General features: G+C 43.2%; 1 protein-coding gene across 3 annotated transcripts; it reads right to left on the bottom strand.

Moving 5' to 3' along the window:
* Positions 1-4,244: 4,244 nt before the first annotated feature.
* On the bottom strand, positions 4,245-13,100 carry LOC122621957 (protein drumstick). 3 transcript variants are annotated; one of them, XM_043800016.1, is made up of 3 exons: positions 12,966-13,100; positions 6,535-7,324; positions 4,245-4,993 (listed from the first exon to the last, which is right to left on the bottom strand). In XM_043800016.1, exons 2-3 carry the CDS (start codon positions 6,753-6,755, stop codon positions 4,948-4,950), a joined length of 267 nt encoding a protein of 88 aa, XP_043655951.1. In that variant the 5' UTR covers positions 6,756-7,324; positions 12,966-13,100; the 3' UTR covers positions 4,245-4,947. The 3 variants fall into 3 exon arrangements, with proteins under 3 accessions (XP_043655951.1, XP_043655960.1, XP_043655943.1); XM_043800025.1 differs by lacking the exon at positions 12,966-13,100 and adding an exon at positions 12,374-12,581 and having other exon boundaries at positions 4,245-5,542; XM_043800008.1 differs by lacking the exon at positions 12,966-13,100 and adding an exon at positions 12,374-12,581.
* Positions 13,101-13,194: the final 94 nt, after the last annotated feature.

Here is a 13,194-nt window from a genome sequence, read left to right as displayed (position 1 = left end):
TTTGAATTATTTTCCATGGCCAGGAGAGCAGAAGTGCACCAAGAAAAATAGTGTATCCCCACAACATTCTATCTGAATCAACTCATATTCATTTTGATATGCAAGCCAAGCTTGAATTTCAAAGCTAACTTTTGAATTAAACTTCACATATTCCTTTGACCCACATAAAATTTGATGTGTATCTTCATTGTTGTGAGTAGAACTTTGATATCAAGGTTTTTGTTCTATTCCTTGGCTGGGCAGCTCCAGCCTTCTTTCGTAGCCCCTGCAATTGGCCTCAAATTTGTGCAGACAAATTGGTGCCTTGGGTGCCTTGGACTTGGCCAAAACGAGACAGAGCCAACTGCAACTCCAACTCCAAGTCCAGGTCCAACTCCAGTGAGACACTCGGTCTGGGACTGCGTCTTTGGGGCGTGTGTGCTCCGCTTTGCGATTACGATCACTTTTAGATCCAATATATCAGGGGCGCGCTGACGTCGTACATTGGACGACAATTGATATAAGTTGTGGTGAAAAGTTTAGTGGCATTCAACGATTGCTTTGCTAGATTAAAAGCGACAGGCAGCCAGTTGGAACTGGGACTGCAAATGGGGATTGGGGCACGGGAATGGGAATGGGAACGGGAACGGGAATGGGAGTGGGAATGGGACTGGGAAGTGAACATGGATCGGGAGATTGGCTGGAGATCTGGTCCTGGTCCAGGACCGGGATCTGAAGCCTTGGCCGGCCACAAATCTTGGCGGCTACGCCACAATCACAATGCCACAATGCCAAGTAGAGACAAACCAAAAAGCAACAAACAAAAATGCGGAACAAAAATAAATAAATAAAAAAGGGAAATAAGTTAAGAAGCAGGCAGACAAGTCAGCAGACAAATAGCCGCGACTTTTTGTACGTGCCGCTTTGGAATCCGTTCGCTTATATATACATATGTAGATATATACATATGCATATATATACTGCCTCTGAAGGTGTAGATTGTGCATATAGAGTGCCTTGCTCCCAGCACCAGCACTTTATGGTAGTTGGGATCTTTTAATTGCAGATACAGCAGCCGCCACAGGAGCGGCCGCCCGTTAGCCGTAAAAAGCTGAATTATGCGATCCTACGTGATGACAACCCGCTGAAGCATTCCAATACGTCGCACTGATCCTATCGGTAGTACATAAGTATGTATGTAAGTATGTGGCCAGACCCACTGTCACTTATTACGTGTAAATTAGGGACAGCCGCAGATCGAAGACCAGATGCCCTTCCCATAAATCAGTTAGTACCACTAAGATAGAAATACCTTCATTGGAGATATACAGAAGAGTAGCTGTCAAGTGGCGTATACCTTCGGCTACACTAACTCCATATAGAGTATAGAGTATATCAGGTGTTTATCAGCAAATGACATCTAATGAGTTAGACACACTCGCTTAACGGGTCCCAAACTCCGAATCCGAGTGCCGAAAGGTCTGAGCCGGAATCTGCTGCTGAGGTTGCTGTTCAGGTTGCCCAGATATATCTGCTGCCGCCTCGTCGCACCTTCGAGATCAGTTTTTGATCGGTTGGCGGAGATGGAGACGGAGAACGGCAGACGGGTTGATGGGAGATGGGAACCTGTTGCCAAATATCTCGCTTAGATGTGACGGCGTGAGATTTGGCCGCAGACGCGAATAGAAATTTTGAGTGAGTCAGTGTTTCTGGTAGCCACTCAGCGGCAATGAAGAGCGGTGAATCAGGCCGTAAAAGAAATCTGCATGTGCACTTAAAAAAAACCCAGGTTGTCACCACCTGAGAGGCGGAAATGCTGATTGCGCTACCGAAGAGTTGAATTAGTTTGGGGCTCGGCCAAAAGCGATGACCTAAATCGATTGGCTTATTTAATATAAGAGGGTAAATGTGTGATCTTTCCTACTAAAGATTTTATATATATGTATTTAGTTGGGTGCAAGTGGGTGGGCAGTGGCTCGCCCCTGCGCATTTGCGATATATCTCATATCGGATGGGATCGGATTGGATTGGCTGGGTTTAGTTCATATTTTGGCTGGACTTCGGTCGCAAAGCCAATGTGCGGCCAACAAAGTCAGCGGGTGACGGCGCACACAGCGGGCCACCTCCGTTTGGGCCTCCTTTTTGGCCCGGATTTGACTCTGAATGTGACTCCGATACCACTCCTGATGCTGATGCTGACTCCTTTGCGCTGCCATACGAAGTCCAACTGCGTGGCCGTCGTCCTTTTGGCCGGCGGAGGTGGAAACAGTTTAGGTTAATGCCATAAGCAGCAGCAGGAAGCGGCGGATGCAGCAGCCCAGCTCCCAGCCAGCGGTTAGCTGGAAAACCACACGTGCCTCGGAAGGCGACCACATGCCGCTCCACAGCGGAGGTCAGAATAATAGAAGTGCCACCGAGAAATGCGAGACCAATCCCGAGTGCACATAAGTTGCGAAAAATCGCAGTTCATATCCCTCTGCTCTTGGGCCATAAATATGCAAATATTTGCAGCAGTTTCAATAGTTATCAAATATACTTGCTTAAGGAACTTAGGGAACTCTTCAAATAAAAATCTATATATTGGTTCAGTACCCTTGGTTTTTAGCAGAGCCTTTACTCGCTTGTGGAAGCCAAAGCCCCTCCGTTGGTCTATTGTTCTGGCCACTTTTGTACCTGCCGAGATAACCACAGGCCGCATTCCGACCACAGGCCCTATATCTATATGGGTATACGAGTATGTCTATATGTCCTGGCCCACACTCGCCACAGTAGCTGTTGCAGCATTCGTTTCGCATTTGGAAACGCTTTCATTATGTGCAACTCGCCGTGGGTTTGGTATCCGTATCTGTATATTGGGTGAGATACCCAATGCCTCTCTGCCTTTTTCCGGGATCCTGCCGCGTAGGGCTAACATTTAAATTTGTGGAAAATCGAACCCGAAATCGGAGTGAGAGGACTCCTCGCGGGGCAAAATGTTACGGCTTATCAAAACATAGTCAATATTTAATTAACACGAACGCAGCGGGCCGAAGGTAACTGGGAATTTCGAACTTGAGAAATGATTTATGATCGCATGTGAAATTATATGCCCCGCTCCTTTCACCGTCCGTATTTACCAATTGTGCGAGCCGACAAAGGAGCAGTTGGTCTTAATAGTTTGCTTAATTGTCGGTAAATAGTTAACCTAAATGCTCGGCAAACGTAGCGATGAATTGATTATCGCATCCCTCACAGGTACAGTGGGTTCTCGCAAAGGGGAGATACCGGCCACACACCAGAGGTGAGAAGTTCCCTCGGCACACAGCGCACCGTACACCCACGTGCTGCAGATAAGGGTTTGATTGAATGTATAGGAAGACAGTAATTATAACAAAATTAGGATATCATTCATTCATTATTAAGCAAAACAAAAGTTTAAGTCACACTTAAGCTTTAAAAGTAATGGGTTCTGATTTACTTTATAGTTTATATAGCAATTAAATGCAATATGGACTTTCCATTTTCATATCATATTATATAACACCTCCTACCAGTTTTATGCTAGTAAAAGATACTTAATTTGTAAAGTACCAGCTGTGTACAAACATGGTAATTACGCTATAAACTGTCAGAAGTGCACAGCAACATGGGAATTACCCTGTAAGCTGTCAGCTAACTAATGTTCTATGTTATTTAGTAGTTGGAATTAATTGGCGCCATCATTTAACTACCCAACTGCATAATTGAGCAATGTGATGGTCTTCACTTTTTTATGAGAAGTGAGCACACTTCTCTCATGTATTCCCCCCATTTAAAACAGATTCAATGTTGAATTTTCTTTTAATTGTATAAATATGTTTATTTAATTACTTATTGTTTCGCCGTTTAACTCTAGGATCAATTATAAGTTGCGGTACACCGTTTTAGCTGATTTATTCGAGGGAAATAAAACAGAAAATGTCCAGGAAACAGGTTGCCATTATTGGGTAATTCATTTTTATTATAAATAGCGGAAAAACATTTACAATCTTATTGCCGGGCACTTAAAAGAAGGAAACAAGAACAAAAAACAATTTTCACATTATTTTTCGTTGATTTTTGCGCAAAAATTTCGCTTTTCTTTTCATTCTATTTATTTAAAATTTAAACTTAAACAAAACAATCGCATATCGTAAATATTTATTTAATAATTGTTTTTTATTATTATTATTAATTATTATTAATTTTATGTAATACATTTTCAACGTGTTTTTTTCTTTCGATTTTAAAATACAAATACTTATGACGTAAGTGTGTGGGTGTTTGTTTTTGATTTCTTGCGTTTTAAATATTATTATTAAATTGTAATTAATTTGTATTATTCATAAAATATAGCGAGAGTGTGTGTATGTGTGTAAATCGGTAATATGTTTTAAGGCAAGATAATTGCAGCTGATAGTTGTCGCATGTTGCATGCTGCATGTTGTTGGTGTGTCGCATGTTGCATGCTGCATGTTGCTGGTGTGCTGCTCTCTGTGTTGCTGTTGTTGCCTGCACTTTTAAAAGCCCAAGAAGCTGTGGCTTAATTGCACTTTCGCTGGCGACACTTGCAACACATGTGAGAAAGCCAGCAGCAACATGTTGCTGTTGTGTTGCATGTGTTGTTGTTAGTTGGTTTGCTGAGTTCTGCTGGGACTTCTGTTGATTTCTGCTTATTGTGGTGTGTTGATGATGCTCGGATGCTTGCAGGATTGAATGGATTTCTTCTATATGTTGCATGTTGTTTGTTGCGGTAGGTTAGCACGTTATAAATACAGTTCGAAAAGTGGTTGCAACTCAATAAAGGTGATATTTTCTTGCATTACTGCAGTTAAAAGCATATAGCAGTTGTTTTCTTCAGATTTGGCACCATTAAGAGCTGCACTTTGTTGTTCACTGCACTTCGGGATGTTGCACGTTCTCAGCTATTAGATGTTGCAAGTTGCAGGCTGCCTTAGGGTGCCGCCTTCATCACTTTCCGAAGCAGCCACGCCCACAAGTGTCCATGTGAAGATTTCTGGAAGTATTATTGAAAATATGGTGGCTGCTGTTGCAACGCACGTTGCAATTTTTGCCACTGCTGCATATGCTGCAACTGCTGCTGTTGTGCTGCGCCTGCGCAACATCTGCATATTTGTGTTTGCCTGCTGTTGGTTGGGGGCGTGGCAAGTGCATTGTATAGACCAGATAACCGAATAGATTGAAAACCAACACCTGAACTTAGCATTCCATTCACTATAATCGCTTGTCGTGGCTGTAGATTGCATCTAGTGGTTTAAGCAATGTTGCAGTTGCAGTGGCTGCTGTTGCAGGTATTTATATTGTATATATGTATTTAGAGAGTGGTGCATGAAGAAGTAGGCGGGGTGTGTTGCAGTTGCCTCATCAGATCCCATTCATTCATTATGTGTGTGTAAGATATAGCTGTGATATTGCGTGCTGTTGTTGGTGCTGCGGTGCTTAGATATCGGTTTTACTTTATATATTGCTCTGTGTGTGGTTTTATATATATTTATATATATGTTTATGTGGTATTTTAGCTTATCGCCAAACACACTGACTACATCTACAAATAGAAGAGAGAGAAACGGAGAAATAGAGAATAATTCGTGATGTGGCAAGTAAGTTACAATTATTCATGGAAGTACTAACAAAGCGTTTCACACTGCCAAAAAATGTATATATGTATATATGTATATTTGGTTTTAGGGGTTCATGCGGTTGTGCTGATAATGTGATCGAGCTTTTATCAATCGAGTGGAGCTTTTCATTTGGTAAATTCGGGGATATCTAGTTCCTCTGATTGGTAGGAAATAGTTTATCTGCCTAAATGGTATAATTAAAACCTTGGCAAGCTATAGACTTTAAGTAAATACAGTTCACTTGAATAAACCATTTGCATAAACTACTGTCTATTGTAAATTCAAAACTAATATATTCCAGGGGTCTTAAACTTTCCCTAGTTATCTATATTTATGAGTTAAACTCATTAAATGGGGGGTTTTTTAAGTGCAAATATAATATACTCTTTCTAAGAAAACTTTAATTAGTTCTGAAAGTTCCCTGTATTTTCAATTTCACTTTTTCTTTAAAGACCTTCAGAATTTTCTATAACCAACACCAATAAAAATAGATGATTTCAAATAATTATAGTTAGCTTAACCCACGCATTGTATTACTTTATATATAGTATGTATATGTACACGCGGAAATTCATAATCATATTGGATTTTATCAGTTTGACCCATATTGACTGATATGTTCAGTGGTAACTAGTTGTATATAAGAAGTTAGGTGTTTCACTGTATTTATAAGAATGTTTATATGAAAAATACTCTTTCAAATGATATTTTATGAAGATTTTGACTACTCTTTAAACTTCAAGTAAAAGTAAATTCCTTTGAAAAGCATTGAAAATTGCTCTTAGTCTGCATAAAAACCATATTGAGCTGAACCCGGAAAGTTTTCTGTGCGGTGGGGATGGAGTGTATCGATGAGAAATTGGAAACTTGGTAACTTGGGATCTGCAGGGGATGTGGCTGGTGGCTGGTGGCTTACCTGTGCTGGCGCAGATTGTCCCGCTGCTTGAAGTACTTGCCGCACACCTCGCACGAATAGGTGATCTCGGGGGACTTGTGGGTGCGCTCGTGGATCATCAGGTTGTACGGCTTGGTGAATCGCCGCTGGCAGTACTTGCAAATGAACTCGCACTTCGGACGCATCTTGCGGCGGAAATCGGACCGGCAGTCATCGTTGTCGATTCGCATTACAGCAAACATTTTGACAGGCGGTATGTGTACTGGTGCCCGGGCGTTTGAGGTTGAGTGCTGTGCTTGTGAGTGGGGTGCTCGATGTGGCGCTCCGCTGCTCGTGGCTCTCCCAGTTGGGTGCTCCCGCTCTCGGCGAATGGGGATACGTACGTGACTGACTCCCGCCTGGCGGAGCTCTCTGCGCTGCTCTTTGGCTGTGGGGCAATGGGGGCTTTTCCACTCAATTGGGGTCTATTTTCTCGCCTCTAATCGCTATCTGTTCAGATAACACCGCGCTTAATTGCTGCCTTTTTTGTGGCTGATTGGTTGGTCGGGTGAAGAGCGGCAACGTCGCTACCTCCACTTCCTCTTTCCTCTTTCCCCTTGTCTTGTCCTGTCCTGGCCTGGCCTGGTGGCGGCTTTATCTACTCTGGCCCGTATATATCGCGCTGCTCTGTGATTTCGCCTCTCCGCCCCCTGCTCGTTGTGCCACGGGTGACCAGTAGGTGGTGTTGCGTTTCGGTGGGCGTTATTTATTTTCCCTCTCCGCCGACGTTTAGGTTTGGCTTTTAGTTTATGGCGCACTTTAAGGCAGACACCTAAAACAGAGGGAGACGCAAGGTTTAAATGAAGTTAGCAACGCCTGCGACAACTTTTATGGGTCAATAAATTTCTAGCCGAATATATATATGCATATTTATATGTAAATGTGCCAGCTTATATCTAAACAGTTGCGGTCAAATTGATAGTTCGAGATTTAAATGAAATAATATTTTGAAAGTACTATTTGTAAGCAAGGTAAGATGTACCACAGTCGCATACCAATTTTCGTAACATTTCGTTAAGAGGAAGCCAAGTTACAGTGGAACATCAAGCTGTAAGTACACAGATAACCTATTGAATCAAGCTTCTGTTGGTAAACACTCCAACCAATTTATGGAGAAACCACAAATCCACAAATAAGTCAAGATCACGCAACATGAAATCGCCAGTGACTCATTAAAGGCAACCGAATCCGCACCTCGCACACGGTGTTGACACTTACAAATCACCTCCACATCCAGACAACTGTTTTTCACAGTTGCCAACCTTCGGCGGGCTTTATAATGATTTGTCTTCCACGACACCAACGATTGTTCACCGCTGTCTCTGGGTATATATGTGTACATTAAATATATATGTACATTTTCTTTTAAAACTTTAGCGAAGTTCATTGACGGAAGAGCACTGTATCTACTTCCGCAAACACAGGTATTCCATTAGTGGGCTGTGGACTAAGTTAGTAGTTTAGTTTAGAAGGTCGAAGGAATGGTATTTGAACAACAACTTTCTTTACATCCTACTAAAATAAGGAACGAGCGCAAAGATAATTTTGTTATAACCCAGATATGTTATATAGGGATAACGTGAGCATAACTACTGAAACCTTTCTTAAACCATTTTAAAAGGGATGCCTAAAAGAAAAAGACACCCCATACCAATTTCAGCAAAGTTATGACCATTAATGCCCAAGTTCCCATGGTCGGTGTGCATTTCTAAATTGAGTGAGTCATCTCGCAGCCTTCGGCAAACACCCCCGTCGCGTTATGGCCAAGTACAGTTGCCAAATTCTCCCTGTTTTTGGCCACTTCATTAAGGTGGCGCTGTAACAAGTTTATTTTTAATTGGCGCCTTGCGTAGCCGATTGAAATTTATGCCCAACGATGCGTATTCCCATAACCATTCCCTTCCTCACCCTTCCCTTCCCTTACCAACAGCGTGCGGTAGTTAACAACTGTTATTTTTTATGTAATTTTATTTTTGTCATTTCGGCGCCGCTGGATCTCTGGCTGCTCTCGCTGGCCTTTTCTTTTCGGGATATATATTTCCCAGATTTACTGGCCTTTTTGTTTCGCTCGGGGTATTCGGGAATTTTTCTGCGCGAAACAAAAGCCAGCGCTGACTGGTAGCGACAAGCGTCTCGGCAAGACCCGATTTCGATATTTATTTATATGTTATGGTGCTTTCAGCTCGCAGCTGGAACACTTTTGGGACTGCGACCGGCACTGGGACTGGCAATGGGAATTCAGATTCAGATTCATATTCGTATTCGTATTCGGATTCAGAATTGGTATCGGAATGGGATTGGGAATGGGAATGGAAACGGGTTCGGGGAGCTAACGTTGACAACAAAAGGCAAACGTCACAGCGGGTGCTGCACCGGCCGCAGACGGTACGTAGTTATTGTCATTATAACATTAATGCCCACTAAACATATTCAAATTATAACACTGAGTCGCGCTCCAGTCCTGCACTCAGAGAAAAACCCGGTGGTTCTACTAAAAAGTTTATATAACCGCGTGAAACGAAGCTCGTAGGTATCTCTCTTTGCTATTATGATGTTACTTTTAGAAGATAGCTCATAATAAAAGCAAGTAATAAGTGTCACTTATCTAGCAAAATTCAAATACCATTTCCCATTTGGATACCCCGCTTTCGCCCAGTGGGTGAGGTGCTCGGGTTCGGGCCTGCGTCGCTGATCGCATTGGTCATGTCTGGCGGGAGACTGGGACTCGGGGCTCGGGACTCGGCTGAGATCGGCTCAAAGGCCTGGCCAAAAGAGGGACTCCTCCAATGTTAATTTGTGTACACAATGTGGCGTCACATTGGCATTTTAACGCCGTTAATCATGCGACACAGGGCGCCTGCATAAGGCCATCCATTCGATATGGATTCTTTGGGTCCGGGTCTCTCCGCCTCGATCGGTCTCGCATTTGGCCATGCTTTGCTTTGGATTTGGACTCGGACGCGGACGTGGATTTGTATTAAGCTTGTCTCTGGGAGCGTGGGCCTAAGTGGAGCACCATTAGCCACGGGTTGCTCTCCGGGGTTAAGCACTCTATTTGGCCATTTGCTGGATGCGTTGAATGACGCTGGAATTGTCTGCCGTCTGGGGAATGGAGCAAACAGGGGAGGGGGCGGGGGGAGACCTTCGAGAACAGTGAAATTCGAGCTGACAATTGAGTGAGCTCATCAATTTGGAGGGTTGAGTGAACTGGGCTGGGGCATTTCAACAATAAAGGTGTCCAATGGCACAAGGTCTTACAAATATTGGTACAGAATACTAAGAGAAGTCAGCAACTCCCTGTTTTGATCCACTTGGTAAATCTTTCTAATCCGTTGAAGATCCAAGCAAAACAAAAATCCGACAAAGTCATGGCAAATCCAAACGGGCGTTACTTGGCACCTTCTCCGATGCGGGACTTTAAGCGATCTCCAACTGTTAGTATTTGGCAACTGGACATTGCAATCCGCTTATGCGAAAAACGAACACCCACAGACACGGAGGGAAAACTGCCCAAATATTGTATAATAAACTGTTGTCCAACGCAAAGATAATCCCATTAATCCGCAGTGAAAATAATTAGTGTTGTACACACACACACACACACCGTTTTTAGACAGGAAGGTTGAGATGTGAAGATCTGAAAATATGGTGATCTGGTGATCTGGAGATCTCTGGGAGATCTTTTGCACAGCATGATCCTGACTCTGGACTCTGGGTTTCCGTGTGAAGGGCATGCGAAAGGCGTTAATGCTGCGTGAAATTAGATTTGCAGCGATGGGAAAGAGAAATAAAATGGCAAACTGCAAACAGAGAGTGAGATTATATATGGCCAGATCTCTGGTAAGAGAAGTAAGTGCGTCGGGCACTTCCACGAAACTCGAGCCTCGAGAGTTACAGTTTAACACCCCGAGATAAATGTGTAGCGGTATGGGCGATAACAGGCTCAAAACTGGGTCCAAAAAAAAAGGGCTCAAAGCAGTGACACACACGTCGCAGGACGTGGGATATGGTCGAAAGCGATTACCACACTTCTTTCACCTCGCATCGTGGTCAACCTTTTATTTTTTGTAGGAGGCGGACAGTGAGTTGGCAAGGTGCCATTAAAAATTACAACCGAAAAGTGAAAAGACGAAACCGAAGCGAGAAAAAATGACAATAAAAGGACATAAGGCTGCGAAGACAAAGGCACCGAAGTCCATTTGATACGAATCTAATTGTGCTAATGGCGCAGAATTCCCGGGAAAAACACCCACACACCCGAGGTTCTGTCCTCACAGCAGAACCAATAAGTCGGTGGAAACAATTAGGATGTGTGGCACTGCCACTTCAGCGCGAACAAAGGAATACCTTCGTAACCCCAAACACAAACACGCCACAACACACCAAGGTACAAAGATACAAAGATACAATGCGGCATGGTATGAGCGATCTTTCCTAGATCCATCGCAAATCGGATGGGAATTTCGTGGCCGATGTAAGTCGATTTCGAACGCTTCTCACCTTCGGCCTGAAAGATATGACAGTTGCTCAAAAGTCGGCGCAGATTAGCTGCCAGCTGAGCCCATTTACCGTAATCGCTTAGCTAATTAGACTCTAATTGATGGAGCGCAGCGGGAGGTCCAGACGAGGTCAAAGATCAGACAGGCGGGAGAGAAATGGTCGCGAGGAAAGCGGTAAGAATTCCAGAGGTCTTCGAAGCATAGAACATGGAACTCATGATCGTAAGAGTTAGTTCTACTTCTAGAAAGTTCCGCTGGAATATGTATTCTGAATTCTCCGTTTTCCCACCCGATTCATTGGAATTTTCGCACAAGTGTTAACTCTGAGGTATTTCAAAGTATCTGAGTTTGACGCAACTTTTTGAACATCTGTTGTTAGCTTGAGTCGTACTCAGTGCCATTTCATAATCGAATGAAAAAAGCACAACTCCATGACTCATAGGTAAAAAACTTGTACCAAAACGGCTGATGATGATATGCCAGACATTCTTCGCGATGATTTGCCGTGTTTTGTGCGTTCGCGATCAACCTTCGACAAACTAGGCTTTTGTCCAATCAAAAGAAGTTTCTCAATGCTGACTCATCAAACTTCTCGAGTTCCATTCTTTCGATCTGAACAAATGCCGACGGCTTTAAGAGTTTCAATAACTTGTACTTCTTTTCTCGGATATTTTTAATGAAAAGCCATTGAAACTCGAACAGGTTGAAAGTTTAGGATACAACAACAAAAATTATTTGTTTTAAAGAAATCTTAAAGATGCGTTTTAAAAGTTTTCCCAAAAAATAATATTAATTTGTTGTTCTTTCGGAAAAATATTAAGATTCTATGTTAAGAATTCATTAATTTTAAAAATTCGTTATATATTTGTACTATATAGTAAGAGATCAATAAACTTGGATGTATTTTAAAGTAGATCACCGATTTTGAGGAATTCGTGTCAAGATTTGTGGGTAAAAACTTTTTACAATCCAATAGGGAAATGTTCGGACTTGGCGTCCGCCATTTTGGCAAATGGCGACACTTTCTCACGCACACAGAGGCCGAAAAGCTCCGTTGGCCACACGCACGCCATATTAGACGCATCGCCCTCTCTCCCTCTGGCGCACCAAAGTGCCGAAGTGAGAGGCCCGGGCAGAAAGAGAGGGCGATACACGCACCCGTGTTACGTGTGGGGTTTTCTTCTTCTTTTCTTTGCTCAGTTTTCAGTTGTCCAATGAAAGCGGCGTAAAACTGGTAGCGAAACAAGTGTGGAAGGGGGAAGAACGACGAGCAGAAGAACACGAAGAACGCCATTGAAGAGAGGAGCTAAAGAAAGACTTACCCAATGGGATGCACTGGAGTTACGCGTTCTTCGGACTCGAGTAAAGGCAAACCGATTTCTTTAGCTGAGTTACAGTGTTGGGCGATTTTCGAATGTCCGTAGAATGGATAGATCGATTTGTATCTTGGTTGAAGGTACTCGCGAAGGAAATGTTACTGATGTTGTTACTGATACTGTTACTGATGAGAGGGAACTATATACGCACGCTCGAGCGGCACAAAGTTGAATGAATGAATGCTACTAATAACTGAAAGAAATAGTAGTCGCCTCTGCTGCCGTCGTCTGTCGGCGTCGCTGCCGGCGTCGCTGCTGGCAAGTTGAGGAAGCGAGATCATCGCTCTGTCCCTGTCTGTTACTCAATTCGGTGGCACTGTGTGAGTGTGTGTAAGTGTGTGTGAGTCATCCGAAGAGAAACGAAGCAAAACGAAGACCGGTAGCCGAAGCTACTGCTCATGCGCAGCGCTCGCTAGCCATCCCTTTCGCTCGCCCTAAGTTCTTATGCGTAAGTACGGTAGCTGGCTAACGGAAGCCACAAAATGGCGTCTCTTCTAACGGAAGCCAAGCGCAAAAGCCACAAAATGGCGTCACTTACCTATTGCGAAAGCACGAAATTCCGTTTGCTATTTGGCAAGGCACAAATAATATGCGATTTCTGTTTGGTAGCACTGTGTTGGGTAATATTATTAATAAAATATATTTCACTTCCGAACGCTTCTGTGCGCGAGAGTCAACTGCAAAGTTACGATCGAAAACTTCAGCTTGATGGGTTGAACTTTTTCTGTTTTCCTTTTTTATCGTTACCCTCTTTTTTACAGCCCTCT

Source organism: Drosophila teissieri, chromosome 2L (genome assembly GCF_016746235.2).
Source record: "Drosophila teissieri strain GT53w chromosome 2L, Prin_Dtei_1.1, whole genome shotgun sequence".
NCBI classification, from domain to species: Eukaryota; Metazoa; Arthropoda; class Insecta; order Diptera; family Drosophilidae; genus Drosophila; species Drosophila teissieri.
Note: the sequence above shows the minus strand (reverse complement) of the source record. Positions and strands in the feature narration are given on the sequence as shown.

Coding starts and splice junctions, on each gene's coding strand:
- LOC122621957 (XM_043800016.1), bottom strand. CDS start 6,755: ATGTTTGCTGTAATGCGAATCGACAACGATGACTGCCGGTCCGATTTC. Junction 4,994..6,534: donor GACAATCTGCGCCAGCACAG/GTAAGCCACCAG, acceptor TAATACTTCCAG/AAATCTTCACATGGACACTT.